Here is a 21,734-nt window from a genome sequence, read left to right as displayed (position 1 = left end):
AGCTTGCAGCACAGCTCCACGAGCACTCCGTCCACGTTTCTCAGAGCACACAGGAGCTCCTGAGCCCCGCTCCTTCCCGTGTCCACCACAGATCAATGCACTACTGCCTGGCATCTGCTCCTCAAGGTCAGGAAAATAGGGCATGCAAAAGTGAGCTAATATACATTTCCAATGCTTATCTGCCTTTGTTTGTCAGCGAGGAGGACTGATTTCTGCATGTAGGAAATGCATCGCCTGACACCCACTGCCCACACCGCCCGTCCTTGGGCTCCAGCATCGGCAGCATCACCGCCTCACAGGGAGAAGAAAACCCTGAGAAAAAGAACACAGAGGTGTCCAAAAAATCTCATCAGCAGCAAAGCATGAAGGAAAAGCTTTCTGAGATCTGTTAAAGGCAAATCATTAAACATTTACTTTTCTTCCTGTTGTTAAGTTTCTGCGTAACTGCATCACCCCGGTACCGGGCAGAGCCGGGGGCATCCACAGCATTAGGGCTGCTGGCTAAAAAGGGGAAAAAAATAAACGTCAATCCTGCAAAAGGTAAAAGGTGAAGCCCACAAAGAAAAGTGGATTTTAAGCATTAAACAAATCCTTTGAAATGGTGTTCTTCTCCAGTCCGTAAGTTTTTAATGGTTATAAGCTGGGTACTTTCAAATCCAGGATAGGAAGAAATTAGTCAGGAGAATATTTAAGTGTTAGAATATGATAATTACATACAAGGATGTGACTCTGTAGTGCCCAGCAGTACTTCACAGCGGGAAGGGTGAGCTCCATCCACTCCCATTGCAGTGTCCAGTGTGGGTCAGGCAGTGACGGAGCAGTGCTGGGGGCACAGAGCTGCCCCATGGCACAGCTGCTTCAGGAGCTGCACGCCTCAGCTGCTTCCCTCTGCAATGAGGGCAGCTTTGTAATCTCACCTGGAATTAAATCAGGGTTGTAAATCATTAACAGCAGCTGACGTTTTCATCCTTTTCCTATTCTAGTATGGGCTAGGAATTGATTGCATGGGGATATAAACGGGGGCCACATCAAATTGTGCTCATGTCCTGGAAGGAGCTGTGGTTAAGATGTGCAGTTAATCGTCACTGACCCTATGGACACAGCAAAGAGCTGCAATAGGGAATGTTTTTACTATACAGTGCATTTTAAACCTTAACCACAGAAACAACAGAACCGGACAGCAGAAACACTTACTCACGTTGTAGCCAAAAGGCTGTAGCATTTATCCCTCCAAACCATCACTGTCATTGACCTTATTCCTGTCAAAATAAAGGTGAACTTGCTGTCTGGTTTTGATCCCTTTGCTGTAATACATGTGCTAAAACCAGATGATACTGAAAGGCTTGCTTTGCTGCTCGTTAACGGCATCATTTCTAATTGGAGCCTTGCAGGGAAGGTCGTGCACAGCAGTTGAAGACAGAGGGGCAGCTTTCTGCTCCAAGTGGGTCTGAGCATCAGTGCAGGGTGCAGGCAGGAGGCAGCAAGCTGCCCGGGTACCCTGCTAAGCAGGGGCACACCTCAGGGACCGGTGCTGGAGAGCTAGAACAATCCCAGTACTGGATTTTCCGGACTCACACGGCCCTCCTGTAGCACTACAAACACCAACAGGCTCTACAGCACTGCTCGGTAGTTGCGGTGGCTTTTAATGCCAGTATTTTTCCACAGCACTGCTTTGTTTGTCAGGTAACACAATTTCCCCTGTATGAAAATTCATTTTCTTAGTCACAAGTAAACAGGTTTTGGAGAAAGATACGCCAGCAGGTAACAGGCTGAGAGCTGCACTTGTTCCCTGGCACACTCACACATCCCAGCTCCCCCAGGGCCATGCCCCGCTCAGCTCAGCCCTCACAGTGCACTGCCACAGCTCCCGGGCACACAGGGACAATGGGAACAGCAATGCTTCCACCACTCTCAACATAGGTTTGCATTTGTTCGTTTTGTTGCTAAAAATGCTCCAGTCACGTGGGAACGCCTGGGAATGCAGCCCAGGAATTTTGTTTGTAAGCAGAACTGTATTTCTGGAGATTATTGACCTGAACTGTAAATAAATATTCTGAAAAACATTAGAAAGGTTCACAATTTACGGTCCTCGAGATCTATTCAATCCCAAACAGTTGGTGGGGTTCCCCACAGGCCCTCATCCATCTGCCTGCAGGGAAACAGCCTCAGCCCCCTGCACTGCTACTGAGCAGATCCAGCACTGTGTCCAGAGCCCACGATGGGAAAATCCATATCTAAGGTTTCCAGAGTCTCTGCCTGATAACTCACTGTTGCTCTGCCAGTTGGACAGCGGCAAAAATCACAGCAGCTTCAGCAGAGAATTCTGTTTGCTCATTACTGCCAGCCCTTAACTTCCTCTCCACCTCTATCCTTGCACACTACAGCTATGCACAGTCACGAATCTAAAAACCTTTATTCCAGTAAGGCACCAACTTCTGCATTTGCATTTACCTCAATGGAATTTTTCATCTCAGTGAATTGCAAATGCCTCTGCTCCGCTGAGGTCAGATCTAGAGAAAGGCAGCACACAGCATCACCCAGGCTGCAGTCCTCCAAGAAAGGAAACGAATCAGCAAACACTGCCAAACTGACAGCGTTTTGAAAAGCAAATGCAAAGACAGTGTGCTCAGCTGGAATCGAGGATGCCAGGCAAGTCAGATATAACTGAAAAAACTAAGGAACTGTAATACCTGATCCTGCAGAAAACATGCATACATCAGGCTTGCAACCCAATAATCCCAGTGCTGTAACTGGGAAGTGTATTGCAGCACTGGCAGCTAACTGCACGTGTCCGGAGGCGTAGGAGTCCTGTTGCTTGAATACTGAGCAGTTACATGTTTGGGGGCTTACAGGTAACACAACAGTTCTGTTCAGCTCCATGGAGACCCCGTAACTCTCATTTTATGTTTTATGAATTTTTATCCTATTTGCTGAGCTCATGGTTTAGTTAATGGCACGGGTTCAGTTACTACAGTCATTCACGAGCACTAAATTATTCATGTAGAACCAGGTCAATAGATATTAAAAGCTGAAGCGAATGACAAAACAGAAGTCAGTGGTGAACTACTGCAGAAAGCAAAGCTCTGGTGTAACACTTCCATCCCAAAGACCTCACAGGCTGGGAACCACCTGAAAGCACCACCAAGGGGACACACTTCGGCCAACGCTTCCCACCGGGGACATCGCAGGAGTTCAGGACTGAAGGGCTGATGGCCCCAGGCTGGGACATCCTTGTTTGTCACGAGTCCACGCCATGCAGCAGCAGTTACTTTCATTCCTTGTGCTAGAGCTCAAAAGTAAAACCCAGTGCCTCCACAACCAGGTGAGGCCACAGAGCAAAACTGCCAAGGAAGGAAGGAAGTGGAGCACAGTCAGTGTTAATTATGCAAAACAAGATGTGACTTCAAGGATGTGAGTAATGTCTGGGTCCAGACAACAGGTGCCTGATAGGGCGGGAGGAAGCACGGAGCTTTCATCTGCACCGCAGCAGCAACAGCAGAGATAGCACCTCGTGTCACCAAGATAATGACATTCAGTCACCTCCAGGGCAGGCTACAAAGCCTGTGGAGGAGTTGGGGCAGAGGAGACACTGCTGCCTCATATCGGTGAGCCAGGCTTTGAGTAGCAGCTGAACACAGCGGTGTTTCAAAGCAAGATAGAGTCCAGCACCCCTCCTTCCTATTGTATTTCTGTGGGAATGGGTCTTGCACTGCCCCTCACCCACAGCAATACACGCCCTGCTCCAACCATCCCCTCCTGGGTCATACAGGGGAGCCCATGGAAGCAGTAACTCCTGGGGGAGCAGAGGGCTCAGTCCACCCCTGCTCCCATTTCCCACACAGACACAGCCCCATGCCAGCAGTGCCCAGCCCTCGCAGCCCTCCACCTCAGCACACACTCTTCTGCCATCTGCACCCATGGCCCCGGCGGGGTCACACACTGTTGTCAGTGCAGCAGTCACCATTTTGCTGATACAGTTATCATTCCCATTTAGCTCCAGGTATCACAGACCAGGCCTGTAACTGCCGTCAGCAATGCGATAGAGGAGTGCTCTCACAGTAACCATCACACATATTATCTGACACAATGCATCAGTAAACATATCCCAGTTTTTCTTACTCTGCTTCCTAAAATCCTCGCAGGATCAAACCCACCAGAAACACGTGGTGCTGCTCCGGATGGATTTTGCAGCAGTGCACTTCTGTGCTTGGGAAATACCATCTCTGTGGATTAAAAGACAAAAAACACACTCACCAGCTGCTAGGAGCCACTTCTAAGAGTCAGGTGATAAAAAACTGCAACTCCCTTTTCTCATTATAGTAGGAAATCTACTTTAATCAACAACTTCCATTCTTATAATCTACACAGAAATGGTTAAGTAAATAATGAGAAGGGGAAAGTTCTCCTTGTGCTACCAACAGATGGCAAAACCATGCATTAGGGCACCCTCTGCTCTCAGGAGAGGCCAGATTTAAAACCTCCTTTGGAACGGTTTGAATCCAATTCCATAAGCAAATTAAAAAGTAAAAGTCTCAGTTTGGATGAGGAATTAACTCCTTCTGCACACAGGAGCGCAGCTGGCGTGCGACCTTCCCATAAGGCAGCTCCTCCGAGGTTAGCAGGAGGAGCACAGCCCCAAACACAGGGTACTGGAGGTGGTGGGAGCACACTGAGGCAGGCTGCGATGTGTAAAGGCATCACAAGGATACAGCTCAACTGCTGGGGCTTCAATCGAGAGCACGCAGTGCACGTGGGCTCTGCCTATGCCCACTCTGCAATTACAGCACTGCCTGCTTTGCTGCTACGCCGTGGTTTGCAGTTGGCTCTGGCACAGTTAGGGCCTCAGAGGGGAATGATTACTGCAACTGAGAACTTCCCTCACGTTCATTGTACTTATCACTCTGCAACAGAGAAGTCAGCACTCATAAATAAAAGCTTTTAGTTCTGGGATGCTTGACTCACGTTGCTACAGCATCACTGCACATTTGCAGAGCTCAAATCAAGGCCTGATGTTCATCCACACAGACACAAGTGCTGAAAAACGCAGTGAGAAATCAGGGCAGATCTGTTGCTGAGGCATTAGAGCCTCTCATCTCTGAGCTGGCTTCATGCAGCAAAACGCTATTTCTGAGGGTCCTCCCCCACCCCCACTAAGCTTCTTAAAACTCTGTTTCCTTCTATTGCCCAATTACTTGCTAATTTTCAAAACCAGGCAGAAATTCCTGACCTTCAAAAAAGCATATTGTAAAGCCTACCAGTAACAGAGTGGCATTATGAACAACCATATTCTGCTTGCTCTTAAGAGAAAGCATCTGTCTTGTGTATTTAAAGTCAGCAATGTTTTGAGCAAGGCTCAGATAAGCTGCTCTTTAGAGATTCTCTTTCTTCTGTCCTTTCCTCGTCAAATTGCATCTGCCCACGACCCGAAGCCTCTGCTCCCACTCAGAACTGCCTCCGTCCTTAGAGACAAACATGTACGCAACCAAACGATTGGTCTTTGAGCACATGCTTCCATAGGGGGAACCCTTCCCAGGAGGCGGATCTGCAGCAGGGCAGGGCTCACGCCGGCAGTGGCAGAACGCACACCTTCCCTCGCTGTTGAGCAAGCTATCAAACGTGTCATAAATACATCAGGAAAACGAGAAAGGGGTTGGTTTGTATGCTGCATTTTACACTTCTCGTATATTAAAAATACATCATCATTCTTTGTGCGCTTCCCCTGTAAAGCAACGTGCCTGAGGGATCCTGGGGGAGCAACCCTCAGCCCGGGGCCACTCTGCACCAGCTGAGCACTGAAGGAGGTTCTCCATTTGCTGAATAGGACCTGAAGCAGAGCGCACGCAGCGAGGGCCAGGTTTGCAGGGGAGCCCCACACCTACCAGCAGACAGCTATTGTTTGCTGAAGATCGTTAGGAAACCTGCCCTGGGGGCTGCCTTACACCGTACCCAGCGGGGCTGACAGCAAGCTCCCCACGGAAACAGCCGCAAAACCGAGCGGCACCGTAACGCCTCGCCTCCATCGGGCGGGACCTCATCTCGGTGGCTTGAGCTGCACGGCCCTGCCCTTCATCTTCTCAAAGGAGAAGAGCCATCAAACAAATCCACACGCCACATATGTAACGCAAACGCGGCCGCAGCTTTTCCTTGCTTTTTTAACACCGACGTTGCCAGCACGACACGCGAGCTGCTACGCGTGAGCAGAACGAGGTGCGTGCCCGGTGCCAACCGCAGCGAGCCCGCATCCCGAGCGGGACGGCTGTGCCGGGCCCGGCCGGCTGCTGCTCCGCGCCCACGGGCACGGGGGGGGGCTGGGGCCACCGCTGCCCACCCCCCCTCTAAGCCGCCGTTACCTTCGGGCCGGGCAGGGGGCGCGGTACGTGCGCGGCGGTCACCGCCTGCCCTCCATTCACAACAACAGGGGAAAAAAAGCCCAGCGGGGGAGGGGGACACGCACACAGCGAAGCGAGAGCCGGATCCGTCCTCCGCGGCTCGGAGCCAGACCCGCTCCAGCCCCCCATTCATAAAAGGGAGCCGAGCATGCGCAGTGGCGCCTCGGTGCCCACCCATTCATAGAGTAGGGAGGCTGCGCCTGCGCAGTGGGGGCCGCTGCCCTCCCATTCATAAAATAGCCATTTTCCCAGGCAGCGGCTTTGCAGCACCGCGGCGGAGCGGGGGCAGCGGAGCCGCTGTCAGAGCCGCGCTCACAGCCCCGGTCCCGGTCCCGGTCCCGGTGGGCTCCGCTCGCGGCGCAGAGATGCTCCTGGCCGGGCTCCCTCGGGTAAGTGCGGGCTCTGCGCTCGGGGGAAACGTTACGTGGATTTAAACTGGGAAAAATCAAGCCTGCTCCCCGAGGGAAAATCTCGCACTCCTTCTGGATGGATTTGTCCGTCCCTTTAGAGATCGCTGATCGCGAGCGTATTCTGCACCGTGACTTTTCTAACAGCAATTATCTATAATTATAGACAGTAGAGAGCTGCCTGGTGCTCCCCGATCCGGAGGAGACTTTACATTCTGAAGAAAGCTCCCGTTTCCTGCAGAATTTACCTTTCTGTTCCCGTAATTCTTATTTATGTCTCTCTCCTACGTTCTCCCAACATCTGCATTCAGGGGATGGCTGTGGCAGGCAGCGTTGGCCCTGCTTGCGGCAGGGTGATTTGCAGGGCTTTGCTGCCACAGCAAGACTTCTCTCCCTGGTGATGGGGTGTCCTCTTCTTTCTCCTCAGAAAAAGGGTCATAAATGTGTGGTTGCTTGGGCTGATAAATAAGAACTGGGTATTTCTTGCTTAGGAAGATGAATGCTGCTTTTACATATTTCCTCTTTTCCAAAGCCCTCCGTCTTGTTAGTGTCATGGAGTTCTGAGCTATCTCCATGACAGGACACTCCAGAGATCAGGCACTGGTGTGTCATGTCTCTCCTGTGTGACCTTTGATCTTCAGCATTTTATTTCACAGAAATATCTTTTTTGTTGTTGTTTGGGTTTTTGGGGTTTTTTTTTGGCCTTAGTGCCTCATTCCACCATCATTCTGTTCCCTGTTTTGCTGCACACTTGGCTATTTCAGTGTTAAATCTGGATGGATTCTGTATTTTAAAGGCTAAATAAGCAATAAAAATGTGTATACGGAATCATTTCATAAAGGTAAATGGAATATGTTATAGATGGAGGGGAAATGAGTCCAGGCTGCCCTTCTCTACCAACTGCGTAGCAGAGATAAGCCTGGATTTTATTTTCTGGTACCAGTCCCGGCATCACAGGAGAAAGGCAAGCCTAGAGACGACATGTTCTGAAAATTCATTATCAGAAGGGGAAGGGAAAAAACAGACGGGGCATATAAAAGGCACAAAGGTCTTGAAGGAAAGCGGGACTGGAAATGCAGACCTTGGAAATGACAGTGCAAATGAATGTCAGCATTAATCAGCAGAAGGAAAAAACGTCACGCTTTTTCCTCGAGTGACCAAGAGATGGGTCTTGTTTCTGGATTTATATCTTTTATGGATTCAACTTGTGCTTGAAAGGGTGTAGGAAAGAAAGGCAGAGAAATGGAAAGACATCACTGATTAATCCAGAGCAGAAAAGGCATGTTCTAGATTCTTTAAAACTTCTCCAGCTGCTGCCATTCTTCCAAACCACGCAGAGGGTGCAGGATGTCAAAAAAAATCAGCTTAGGAATTGTTGTTTAATTAGGTAAAGAGAAACGCAGCTTTCCCAATATCGAGGCTTCCCCCCTCTCTATTTTGCGTTGAAGAATAAAGTTACAATCTGTGCACTGAATCACAATGATCTTGATGACTAGCTTCCCCCTTCTCCATATAAAAATGAATGATAGCAGGAGGAGGAGTTGTTCTCAGTTATTGGAACCCCACTGGGGATGTCTCATTGATAAATGTGCCATTTTCCATGGGCTACTGTGTTTCTGTTGCTAGAAAGGACTCTATATTGGTATTGTAAAATTAAATGGGCTATTTCTGAGTGCTGCAGTCCTTTTGAAATTCTGTGTGAGGTATGTGCATGGGAGAAATTGTTTGCTCTGCTCCTAAACCAGCAAAACAAAAGCTGTTTTTATGGAATCATGACTAATTCCTGGATCACGCTGGGAAATGCTACATCTCCAAAAGCAGTCTCCCCCCCGACCACCTCCCAAATAAAACTGTAATCTCCCTTCAGTGAGACGGAATTCACCACCTTCGCAACGCCACGGCAGTAATTAATTCACAGCTCTGATGGTTTTCAAAATACTGACCATAAAAGCCTGCCATTCATTAATCACGTTGCTGTGCCATTTTCCAGATTCAGCCCTATCCTTAAACTTGCCTTTTTATAGGCAAGCAGTTGCACAAGTGTTGCTTGTTTATTCTTTTTCAATACAACACAACGTAATTCCATCGGATAATAAAATCCTTATAAAACAGTCATCATTTAGTACCATTAGCTTAATAGATCACATCTGAGCTCAGTTTTCTGGCCTTAAAATAAATGTTCTTATCCAATAAAGGGCCTTTACTGAGAAATTTGAGTCCCTGGAGATCTGCATGTTCACGGGCCAAAATGTGCTTTATTCACTCACACCATAGGAACAGACTCGAGCTGGACAGAGACAGCTTCTTGGAAGTCTGCAGCTCTCATTTCCCAGCTCCTGAATCTCCCAGCTCTGGCAAGAGTGTCGTGTCTCCTTTTAAAAATGGCAGATTTCCCCAATGAGCTTTCTAATTTTTTTTTCCTTCATACTTGTAGAGAAAATTCTAGCTGTGCTCAGGTAGATGAGGCTGCTAAGCAGGGAAAGAAGAATCAATACCAATACTGCATTAATGTTAATACGCACCTCATGGAAAAGAGCTTTTTTTTTAATCTGATTGTAAAGAATTCACCACTTAACTCAAAATACAGGCAGAATAACTCAGTCTTAATGAACTCCAACATCACATATTGCTCTGAATCACACGTTTACAACGTGCTTGCTGAGGGGCCTCCTCCAGCTTTAAGCGTAGCCGTCCCTCATTAAAAGCTTTTATTGAACCCTTTCACTTCGGGCAGCAGCAGCACATCCTCCATCACTGCAGAGCTCCGGGCAAGAGGTGTCCTTAATGCCACCCAAAGGCCAAGCCACAGCTATTCTCTTGCAGCTCCCTGTGCTGGGGCTCAGGCTGCAGGTCCCTCTGCCCTGTGCTCCAGGAGGAAGCACACAGCACGGCTGCTCTGCCATCACCAGGGCCGGGCTCTGCCCGCTCTGCACTGTGCTGTGCCCTGCAGGTCTCCCCTCTGTGAGTTCTGCTCTGTGGTGAGGACAGCTCTGGGCCCAGGTCCCCCGGCTCTGCCCACATCACAACCCTTGTGCTCTGTCTGTGCCCACACCCTCAGCCAGGAGCTGCCCATGGCATTGCTGGTGGATGCAAAAAAGCACGGTGGCTGTAGCTGTGTTGAACCCTTTCTGGATAAGGTTTTCTAGACTATTCAACCAAACCACAATGAAAAAGAGAATACAGGCACAATCATTCTAAAAGCAGCGATGAATTAAAGGAAGGACCATTTGCACAGGTTGCCATCAGTTCTGAACAGTGTCAGCTTGGAATATATATGGCCTCCCTTGACAGCAAGCTGCTCGAGTATGTTGTTTTCAATTATGACAGTTTCTTCGTATTCAGATGCATCTATAAAGATATTGTGGTTGCGGGTTTTTTTGATTCTCTTCCTTTTGAGACATTTCTGTCTCAAAATATCATATACCCCATTAGAGAAAAGAAAACAAGCAAATTTCCACAGTGCATTTACTGCCACTGCCGCTACAGATATTTTAATCTCCATTAGATGACTGTCACTGTTCTCTGAGAGAATGGAATTCAGCATGCATGCGGATAACAGCAGGTCTAATGACAATAGGCAGGAGAAGGTGCAGCCCAGCCACTGGGCAACAAGATGCCAGCACCTCTGTGCCATCACTGAGCCACAGCAATGCTCCAGGGCCCTGACAAAGCCCCTGGGAGGCTCTCCCCAACATCAACCGGGATTTGCCCTTTAATTTCTTTGCAGTCGTTTCCCCATCCCTTCTTCACCAAAGCCTGTGATGCTTCACAGTTTGGAAAAATCTTGGAAAATAGCAATGAAGTTCTTACAGAAAACTCAAGTTTGGTTTACTTCACTGGAAACTTCTTCAGCTTATGGTAAGAAAGAAGAGGACTCTTCTGAACCTGTTATTCTTCTCCCCACCCCACGCTGTTATGGCAAGGCACCTTGGGGGCAACAGCACAGACCCCATGGGCCCAGCAGCTCCAGCCCTCTAGGACAGGTCTGGACTCAGCAGAGGGGCACCAGCAGAAATCTTGCTTAGGAAGAAGTCAAGGGACCCCTGATCTTCTGCTCTTTATAAGCTGATGGCTACGGTACTCCTGAGCTCATTACAGACCCCAAGCAGCCCCTCTGGGCTCTTCTTTTCTATTGCATTTAGGACTGAGCCCAGGTGTGAGCACATCAGCACTGCATGCTGAAGCTCTCCCGTCCTGCAGCAGTGGCTGAGGCAGAGCTGTGTGCCCTGCACGGGGCCGGCCAACTCACAGAGCACATTTTCCTCTTTCCCTGCTGACTTCAGGGGATGGGGCACTGAGGGGATTTCACACACACTAGTGCTTCCCAGAGCCCAACCTGACAGCACTGCTTCCACACAGGACCTGATTCCAGACACCAGAAGTCCTTTATTCTCATTATTTGTTACCATTTATCTATAAAGTTGTTAAACTTCATAGTGTCTAATATGGCCATATGAGAAACATTAACTAATAGGTAATTGAGACAGTTATGGACAGGATGCACATCTGCGCTCCTTAAATACGTACCTCAGGATCCTTTTGTTTTTCAGTAACTGGAAGACAAGTTATCCCACACCACTTTGAAAATAAAAATACCAAGAACCTCATTACTTTCAATTGCAGAAATGGCTCTGAATGCATTAATGGGAATGAGCTTTCCTGTGGGTTATTATGGCTTTCTCACAGAGTTGCCCACAAGGATGTCGCTTTCCATAACATTATGTAGGCAAGTCCAAAATCCCATTAAAACACAAGAACACTTCTGTTTCAACTTCATTTGACAAAAGAAAGAATCTTACGAAACTTCTGAGTCTGAAAACCACCACCAAAAGACATCAAAAACACCCGTTGGTTTCCTACTGCTCGAGGATTTGTAATCATTTTGTGTAACGGGCATTTTAAACGGGCAGTGCCCAAACGGAGAGACAAAACGAGGAGCACAGCACATTTACAGAGCTGGCTCTCTGAATCCAACATAGATCCTCTGGAAGGGAATATATTTTGACTTCAGAATGGTATGTGGAGAGCAGCCCTGCAGCTCCCGGATGGCACAGGGGGAGAGATTTTCTCTACATGGGACTGTGTTGACGTTTGTGCTTTGAAAAGAGCTTCGTTGTTTTACCTAGCTCTGAAGAATGAATAAATCCCAGCATAAGAACATATGCATGAATTTTCCTTCCTGTTGCCTACTAACAGAAAATTGCCCGTGCAATTGCATCCAGTGAATTTGTGCCCACGTTAATGTTATAATATGTTTGCAATTACTGATGATCAAAGGTTAACCAGTTTTGTTTACAAGCATTGTGTATGGCATTTTTTCCTCAGAATTAAAATGCTATTTCCAGTCAGACTGAATTAGAGCAATGTATTACAAAGGCACTACAGCAAGTTTCATAGCTTTTATGAAGTTATAGTGCTTAAGTATCTTGAATCTCCTACTCTACTGGATCATTTCTTCTATTTTTTTTCTTTTTTTTTCTTTTTTGCTGTCCTCAATCTACAATTTTCTCTAAATGCAACATCTCATTACACAAAATCCGTTCAACCCAAGCAATTAATTCAGTATCTCTGAACGTTACCTAACAGACACTGCCAGAAGGAGCTGTGCTCCCACTGCCAGCAGCACAGACCACAGGGCCCAGCTGGCAGCTCGGAGCGGGTGGGCTCAGGTCTTTGAGCCTGGTACCCCACCAGCTCTTGTCCTTTGTCCAGTTCAGCCAGGTCACTCTAAGTACCACATGGGAGGGGTGGGGGGAAATGCAGTGCAGCAGGAGCTGCAGGTTTAGGAACCAGTGCGTGCAGTAGTGCCATCCTTGCTGGAGAGTGCCTGTGCACAGGATGCTCCTGGCAGGGAACAGGGAAGGGCACAGTGTCCCCCTCCTGCAGCAGGAACAAGTGAATGTCATACTCCTGCTTCCCCAGGAGCTACCTGGTACCCCCCTGCGTCCCTGCAGGCTGGCTGCCTTTCACAGGCAGACCCGCCTGATTGTTCCAGCCATCCTGAAACCGTTACAGAATGGTCGCAGCCCCGTTTTCCCCCGGGGGGAAGACGGTAACCAAAAAAGGCCACATGCTGATGCCTTCAGGGTGTCCCAGGCCAGGATGCGAGTGTACCCAGGCAGGCACACCTCAGCCTGCAAGAATTCATGGGAGCAGTCTGACTCTCAACTTGCTCCTTGTACAACACGAGCTCTTAACCAGAGAGCTTCCAGGGATGCCTCTTCTGTGTGAGGGAAGGGCCCATCTCCTACAGGACAGCCACAGCAGCCTGGTACCCCTTGCAGTGCTGCATATTTCTCCAAGTTCAGCCTGTTCCTGCTGGCAGTAGGACTGTCTGATGCCCGCCACCAAGTCCAAAATCTTTCTTTTGGGATGCTGGAAGCAGCTCAAGGAAAGACGTAGCTTAAGGGATGTGCCAGTGGAAGCACACAAAAACTGAAACAAGCTCACCATAAACTGTCATCGTTCCCATAGGCAGACCCCATAGACAGCCCCAACACCCAGCTCAGCACCAGAGATGTGTGACCTGGATCTGTCACCAGCGATCTCACTGCACTGCTGAGACCTCTGGCAACAAGGCCGCGGCAGCAGCGTAGTCATAGTCCTTGGAAAATCCCATAAATATCAGCGATGTGCCTTGGTGACATGTAGCTCGTGAAGTGAGAGCAGCTAACTGCAGAACACTGTGCTCGTGGTGGGGACTGGGCAGAGGGGACGGGCTGCGAGGGACCCTGGCACCAAACTGGTGGGTGTGAAAGCTGAGCTGCTGTAACACAGACATAGTCTGGAGCAGGGGTCGGGTAATTAGGAGGGCTGGATCTCATTTGGATCCAGAGTCTTTATCTGAGGGGATTCTGAGCCCAAATACCTGTGGGCTCTGCCCCTGCAAGCATTTTTTTTTCCCTCAGGTCAATTTGAAGCAGTATTATAATGACAAAAATAAAAGATGATGAATCATTTTCAGCGTTAAATATCCTAGAGTGGGGTACTCCGTGCAGGGTTCATCTCCTTCCTGTGATAATTAACTCTGAATTCCTGATTAGCATTATCTTTTGAAGTCTTCCTGCACGTGGCTGTCTCTGAGCACACTGCTGGTTTGGGGAGTGACATGCTCACTGCCTGTGGCTGCCCGTTAATGTGATGATGTAACTCCACACAAACACCATGGGCAGCACTGGGCCACTGCTGGCCACACAGCTCCAAAGCTGCTAGAAACCAACCAGTTTGATTGCTGCATCAGTGGCACAGCACTGTTAGCACCGTGGGGCAGAGCTGCTGTCGGGGGGGTCAGCCTCAGGTTGGACCGCACGGCCGGAGGAGCAGGACAGGCTGTGCTGCTGCTGCACCTCCAAGTAAATGATCTACGGATCCAGTCTGAACTTACTGCAGGTGGAGCAAACTCCAGAGACCACAGCAAGCAGGGCCACAGGCAGCAGGAGCACAGAGCTGCACACGAGGGGTTATCCCCAAGTTACAGGGAGCTGAGGAGGGCAGCACTGCTAGGGCAGGAAGGACAGAGCTGCACACCACATCCTTCCATCACCTCCCGTCTGCCAGCAGCACAGCTGCCTCTCTTCAGAGGAAAGAAACAGCTGTGAAAGCGTGGCCTTCCTGCAAGCACGGTGCCCGGGGACAGAGCACACCGTCTCGCTGAGCTCAGGCTCACGCTGAGTGTTTTTCATGTGACACGGAGTTCTGATGCCCAGAAGCTCTTTTCCCCCTCCACGTTCCCCACAGTTGCCGGAAGCACCGCTTATTTTTACTTTTGAAATGCAGTAATTAGGAAATAGATGCTTTAAAAAGCTCTCCTCGCCAGAGCTTCAAAGAATAACGAAATGAATCTGGCGGAACAACTGAGACCCGGCAGAGAATTCTCACCAGCGAGGAGGAGGAGCAGCACCAGGGCTGCATGACAATAACCGCCGCTGCTGGCAGAGCGAGCCCTCCAAGCACTCCGTCCCCTCGTGCTGTGCCACGCACTGCCCGCACTCCAGGGCTCCCCCCGCAGGAGCCCACCTCCCATCGATCGCTGCACTGATGGCTTCGGAGCCTCTCCCACGCCAGGAGATCCGTCAGCACTGTTTGCAGAGATAGCAGCAGACTCTAGTAACATTTTTCCCCTCTCTCCTTCCAAAAACGCACAGCTGCACATGCTCCGATGGTCGCAGTTGTTTTACATTCGGGGGGGGGGGATATACTATAACAGAAACACGTATCCATTGCCCCTCAGTCTGTGCTTCTCATGCACGGTGCTGCCTGCAGCAGCCGGACCCGGCTCCTCCTCACGCGTGGTCCATACAGACTGCCATCACACTGAGGCATTTCACTCTGTTGGCAAAGGATAATTGATTTGCCTGAACACAAACAACTGGAAATGCCTTTGGCAGTTCCCTGTTTCCTTTTTCTTGATAGCAGAGCCTTCCCCCTCCTGCAACTCGCTCTGACTCTTTACTCACCACTTCTTTAAACCGATCTCCAACATTATATTATTTATGAATAGAGGTCACCCAGCGAGGAAATGGCACATCTACTAGAAAACAATGTGCACTTTCTAAATTTGAACCGAGTCGTTTCCGCTCTTTGATTTAAGTTTAGTTACTTCCTGTGGTTTCTTGTCCTACGCCGCCGTTGAATCTTTGGATCTCCTCCAGGATAAATTGCACTCTTTCAATGAAATTAGAAACTAGCAACAGAGGGCTCAGCTAGCAGAGCTGGTAAACAGTGCTTAAGCGGAATATTAGCGTGCTCGGTGTTTTGAAGAAGAGCCCAGGACCTGCGGGAGGTGACGCAGCACAGCCCCACCTGGCTGGGTGCTCCCCAGCCCCCCACCCCAATCTCATGCTGTTGCACAACCCCAGAGCTGCTGAGCAAGAGCTTCCTCCTCCCGCAGGAGGGATGAAAGCAGCCTTAAACCAGCAGCTCCCGGTGGGGATGGATGCTTCCTGAGGCTGAGCCACCCTCCCACAGCAGATACAGAGCCTGAGTTACGCGGGCAAGCATTACAACCCATGCTCCAACGAGGTTTTGTGCATGTGAGCCATTCTCTTGCATCATTTGATAGGGGTCATTTTCAGCTGAGAGAAATGCACAGACCCAGATAAATCATACTGGGCAGCGTGCCTGCAAAAAACGTGTGAATATGCACCAGTAACCCTGAGGTCCCACCAGAAAAAATGGGAAACAAGTATTGGAGAGCACACAGTGATGGTGCCCTACCGGGGCTGTTGTCACTTACAGCCAAGGGTAAAGAGAGGGAAATAATAGCCAAGAAAGCGATGCATTTTACGCCTGGGCAAGCACTATGACTCCCTTTGCCATGACTTACAGGCTTTCTAAGAGCTTTTGCATGACAACGAGCCACTGCATTGAGCCCTGCTTGGGCTGGGGTTGCAGGATAACTCGATAACGACACGCTCTTTCTCTCTCCCATCTCTTTTCTATCTCTTCTCCTCCCCCCAGGACACCTAAGAGCATATTTCTCACCAGCGCTCAGGCTGCTTTATCAATGGAGGCCCGGATTCCCCACAACATCACCGTCGTCCCCAACTCTGTGATGGTCCAGCCCCTGCTGGACAGCCGGATCCCCTACGGGAGGCTGCAGCACCCGCTCACCATCCTGCCCATCGACCAGATGAAGACGACCCACATAGAGAACGACTACACCGACAACCCCACTGCTCCCCCCCCCGCAGCCCCCAAGCGGCCCCGGGGTCCCCACGAAGCGGCCCCGAGCCACGCTCAGCGCTGCGAGCAGGACGTCACCCACCCCTGGATCTCATTCAACGGGCGCCCCAGCTCCATCAGCAGCAGCAGCAGCACCTCGTCCGACCAAAGGCTCTTGGACCACATGGCCCCGGCACCCGTGGCAGAGCAGTCCTCACCCAGGGCAGTGCGCATCCAGCCCAAAGCGATCCACTGCAAACCCCTGGACCTGAAGGAACCCGTGTCTCAGGAACTGGACAAGCACTTTCTGCTGTGTGAAGCCTGTGGGAAATGCAAGTGCAAGGAGTGTGCACTGCCCCGGACTCTGCCGTCGTGCTGGGTGTGCAACCAGGCGTGCCTCTGCTCGGCGCAGAGCCTGGTCAACTACTCCACCTGCATGTGTCTGGTCAAGGGCGTCTTCTACCACTGCACCAACGAGGACGATGAAGGCACGTGCGCCGACCACCCCTGCTCCTGCTCCCAGTCCAACTGCTGTGCCCGATGGGCCTTCATGAGCGCCGTGTCCCTGGTGCTGCCCTGCCTGCTCTGCTACCTGCCCGCCACCGGCTGCGTCAAGCTGTCCCAGTGCTGCTACGACCGCCTGCGCCGGCCCGGCTGCAGGTGCAAGAACACAAACAGTGTCATGTGCAAGGCGCTGCCCGAGAGCAAAGCCAGCAGGGCTGAGAAGCCCTTTTGATAGTTTGGGAAGGCAGGAGGGGGGAGGATGCTCCCCACGGGGGTGGAGTTGGGTTTTTTCGTAACCTGTGGTCTGAGGATAGCACGAACCTTTCACCTTCGGAGAAAGCAGAAGCAACTATTTCTACAAACTGAAGCACTTCGGGTCATTCAGGGTTTTGGAACTGATCAGCATTTAAGTTCGTAGGGCCAAAGGAGGAATCTCAATCACTCAGAGCAGAGCCTGCAAACCCACATACAAGGCGATACACACTGCCACGCACAGCTGCTCACCCCGAGGACCCGCAGCCGCTCACTCACCGGTGCACCAGCACACGCAGTTCCCACCGCCGCTCGCAGAACGCTGCCCTGGGCTCACATCCATCGTGGGGTTCCTGTTTTTCTCCCTCCTAAGCCAGATTCGCTCCCTGCCACAGGTGCTGGCAGTGCTCCCGCCCCTCTCTGCCCACCTGCTCCTGTTGTCAGGGCCACCTGTGTGCAGTGAGCCCTTCCCTCAAGCTTTCTGCCTTCCTCAGAGGGTCTGAACCAGAAGCAGACACACAGCACAGTGCTGTGGGGGTCTCAGCACGGAGGCACAGTGCTCTGTTGGGTGCCCACATTGCTTTGGGGACTTCAGCAGGACAGGGGACGTGTCCGAGCTGGGTCCCAGTGTGTAGCACCAGGTTTCATCCCACCGAGTGCTGATTTTACACCAGCAGCACTCACCTGCCCCAGAAGGTTCAAATCCCATTTCCCTGCCATGTGCTCACTCCCAGGTGCTGGAGCAAAAGCAGTGTTAACCCAGTCCATGAAGTTCAGATAATCTGTATTTGTATCTTTAAAACTCTCAGACCACAAAGGTGGAAGAGTGGGATGCCCATAGGTGTACCCATATAGGACTGTCACCCGGTACCTCCTCTCCTGGGACAGCTCTTTGCTCTTTAGGTATCTTTTTTTTCTTCATCCTGGGGCCAAATGGCACTCGTGTGCATCACATCCCATTCCCCCATTTCTATTGCTGCTGTTCAGCTTTTGCATCCTCTGTACAAAAGCGGGGAACGCTTGTAAAGATTCTTTTAGCACGAACAAACGCTAGGGAAAGCCAGGAAGGGACCAGAGCACCTGTAAAGGATTTGTCTGTGGTGCTCAGTGAGAGGAGTGCTCGCACTGGGGGGCTGTGCTCCTCTGGGGGGCAGTGACCCCATTGCTCTGACAGCTGCCAGGTGCTAACTAAGCACCTTTACCCGAGCACGCCCCGCTGTCCTGAGCGGGTAGGTACTAGCTGCATGCTGACAACAGATCGAGTCTATCTTTTCTCTTTATTTTTTTAATTAGAGGAAATTTCCTCGGTAAATGCACAGCAGTGACAGTGAAATGTCATTCCTAATTAGCAAAGCAATAGGCAGAGCTCGGGCAGTGTTTCCAGGAGTGCCATTTGCTCAGCTGCACCGCAGTGGCTGCGCAGGGGTTGGCAGGAGCGTGCTGATGGGAGGTGTGGTGTCTTTTGTGTCAGGAGCCCATTTACCTTGGATGACTTGGGTATGGTTACGTTTAATTGTGGATATTTAGTGAGTGGTGAATTAAAAGGAAAGTTTTTATATTTATAATATTTGCTAGCTTGTATATGATAGATTGTAGGACCAGGGGCACATCTGATACCAGATGCCAATTCCTACAGTTTATCCTTGTGTTGAGCATATGGGGACACCAGAAAGAAGGAAGCAGGTGGGGCTGTATGAATTATCTTGCACAAATGAGAGGGGAAAAGGTAAAAGGCAAACCAGCCCCTGACTAGCTGAACTGTTGGTTGAATGTATAAAGTATATGTATTTAATAATAGAAATAATTTCCCTCAGATACAATCAGGCCTGAAAATGCAGCAGGAGGGGCAGCTGCTATGGGAGCATATGCAGTAGCCAAATGGCCTCTACCTACACGTCTCCCCTTTTTGACCCTCTGTTCTTGGCTGTTCCTGAGGGGTCTGTACTGAAAATCTGCAATAGCAAATCCCATCGGTAGCTGCATGGTTCCTGCCAGCAAATGCAACATGGAGTGGTCACCACTGTGCCAACCCCGTGCCGTGCACGTGCCCGCCCCGTTCCCCAGCGCGACGAGGCTTCCGCTCCTGCCTTCATTGTACATAGTTGTAAACTATTTCTCTGTTGGTTTCTTTTAATCTATAAAGCCCGCTGTGATGTAAGCCCACCACTTGCTGGAAGACTGTAACGTGTTCGTGGATGTGTTAGAGCAGTGGTCGATGTAGCAGTGCTCCCTCCCCCTGAGGACCCCTCCAGCTCCGCAGCTCGGGGCAGCTCGGGCTCGGAGGCAATGAGGTCCTGGTTCCCCCACCCCAATGCCTCCGTTCCCCTTTTCCTCTGACGGTACTTGGGTCTCGTGCCACCCCCAGGCCCTGCAGGCACAGACACGGGCTGCGCTGCCTCTCGCAGAGCATCACCCCAAATCCCTGCGTGGGGAACGCTGCCCGGTGCCGTGCGACCCACGGGGAAGAGCTGCAGCCATCAGTGCTCACAGCCCCCGGTGCCAGGAGCCACCAGGTCCCCCCACCCCTCCCATCCCCGTGCTGAGTGAGGCCCCCCCAGCCCCCGTCACACGTGCACCCTGAGAAGTCACCACAGAAGGTTTTTTTTTTTCTTTGTATAGAATATTTATTTTGAAGCTCTATTTTAATAGTATTTATTTTAGAAAGTCTACTATTGTTAAGAGTTCTTCTGTTTGTGAAGAAAAAACAAGTACTGATGAATGTACTGATCTAGAAATTATATATATATATATAAATATATATTGTTAAATATATCGGTGGCTGTTGTGGTTTGTCTATATAAAAAGTCCTGAAGAATGTTTGTAGCAATTATCCTAAAATACGGGTGGACAGCAGCCCCCAGTGTCAGCCCGGGTGCTCAGCCCCACACCCATCCATCGCAGTGCCCGAGCAGAGCAGCTCCCAGCTCTGCCCCTCGCAGGAGCAGTTCTCTCCTTCCCTCCCAGCACACGCTGGGAAGCTTGGGTTGCAGTCAACTGCAACTTCCACAAAGCTGAAGGTCAGCCCTTCACTTGAATGTTTGGCTGGAGATTAAAAGCCAGCTTAGCAGTACCGATCCCACAAAGCCCCCCCAGCTCTTCAGCCCCATTCCTCGCTGCTGTGTCCTCACTTCCAGGCTGTGCACAACTGCAGTGGGATGGGGACAGGCTCAGGGGAAAGCTCAGAGAGCTCAGCACTGCCGCTGCCCCCATCCAACACCAGTAAAACAGCATGTGCCTGGCCTCAGGCAGGTGCCAGCTTCCCAGTGCCTGTGGCTGCAGGATGGGAGCAGTGGATGTGCTGCTCCATGGATCCCTGGCACCTTGTCTTGCACGGCCTCGGCCATGCTCAGCCCAGAGACGTGCTGAGGCTGCCAGAGCATAACCACCAAAATGCAGCAGTTGTGACCAAGCTAAGAGCCATTGGCTTTCTTTCCCTAACTGGTCCAGTGCTAGAAGTGCTGATCCGTATGTACAGCACGAGAGAAATGTCACAGCACGCAGGAAAGGACAGCGGTGCAGCCTACCTATCCCCATCAGCACAGAGACGGGGGCTGCTGCAAGGAAATCCCAAATGTCTGCATGAAGCTTCTGCGCCCCATCACCTTCCAGAACAGCCCAGATCTTTCCATCCCATCTGCAGGGAGCCCCAGGCAGACGGCCTCCCCCCACCAACGCTGGGACGCAGACATTTCTTCGGGTAGAGACCCAACGTGGAGCGAAGTTCCAGCAGAACGGGCTCCAGCTCCGTGCAGCACGTTGCCCAGTGCCAGCTCACCGAACCCGGCCCGTGCCCTGTCCCCAGCAGCGTGCCAGGCTGCTAAAAATAAGGGCCCACTCTGTTTGTACCCGTTCCTGTGTTTATTTGCGCGAGCTCTGCAGCTCAGCTGTGACTCACAGCCAGAAGCGCTGCGGTCCGTGTCCTCCCCAGCAGCACTGCACCCGGCCCAAAGCACCACTGAAAAATAACAACAGAGACAACTGCTGCGCTGCACAGGTCCTCACACCGGTGCCAAAAAGTCTGCAGTGGGGAAAAGATGCTGAGTTTACGTTGTTTTTATTTAAAGCAGACTTAGCCAGGATGTATAAATTTAAACTCGAGCTTGGCAGCGCCGCCTGATGTCTTGCACATAAAGCTTTACAAATATCAGCTCGGTGCTCACGTCTCTCTGCTGGAGGCACACCAGCACAGCCTTGTTGATCTGACAGGAGATGTTAAAGTAATAACTTCTCAGTCAAAATCATCCCCTTTCCTCACATTAAGGTTGCTGCTGTTTTCAGTAACTGACTGCTGAAGGGATCCGGGGCTGAGGACAACGGGCCGTGCAGCTCCAGCAGCAGCCCCAGCTCCTGTAGTTTGGGCCACGAAGGGAATTCCTGATGAACCAAAGCACCCAAACCCCACTCGGCGATGCCCTGCCTCGGAGGGGATGGGCTGAAACTCATGGATTGCGATAAAAAGCTGATTCTGAAATTTCCTGTAAAAAAATATTGCTTGGATGCATATTTAATAAACGCTTCG

General features: G+C 50.6%; 1 protein-coding gene across 1 annotated transcript; it reads left to right on the top strand.

Moving 5' to 3' along the window:
- The first annotated feature begins 6,680 nt into the window (after positions 1 to 6,680).
- SPRY4 (sprouty RTK signaling antagonist 4) lies at positions 6,681 to 17,195 on the top strand. Its single transcript, XM_065735014.1, has 2 exons — positions 6,681 to 6,778; positions 16,256 to 17,195. The coding sequence occupies exon 2, from the start codon at positions 16,302 to 16,304 to the stop codon at positions 17,193 to 17,195; it is 894 nt and encodes a 297-aa protein (XP_065591086.1). The 5' UTR covers positions 6,681 to 6,778; positions 16,256 to 16,301.
- Positions 17,196 to 21,734: the final 4,539 nt, after the last annotated feature.

Source organism: Cyrtonyx montezumae, unplaced genomic scaffold, assembly GCF_038088225.1.
Source record: "Cyrtonyx montezumae isolate F1298 unplaced genomic scaffold, pur_monq_1.0 scaffold_18, whole genome shotgun sequence".
Taxonomy (NCBI): domain Eukaryota; kingdom Metazoa; phylum Chordata; class Aves; order Galliformes; family Odontophoridae; genus Cyrtonyx; species Cyrtonyx montezumae.
Note: the sequence above shows the minus strand (reverse complement) of the source record. Positions and strands in the feature narration are given on the sequence as shown.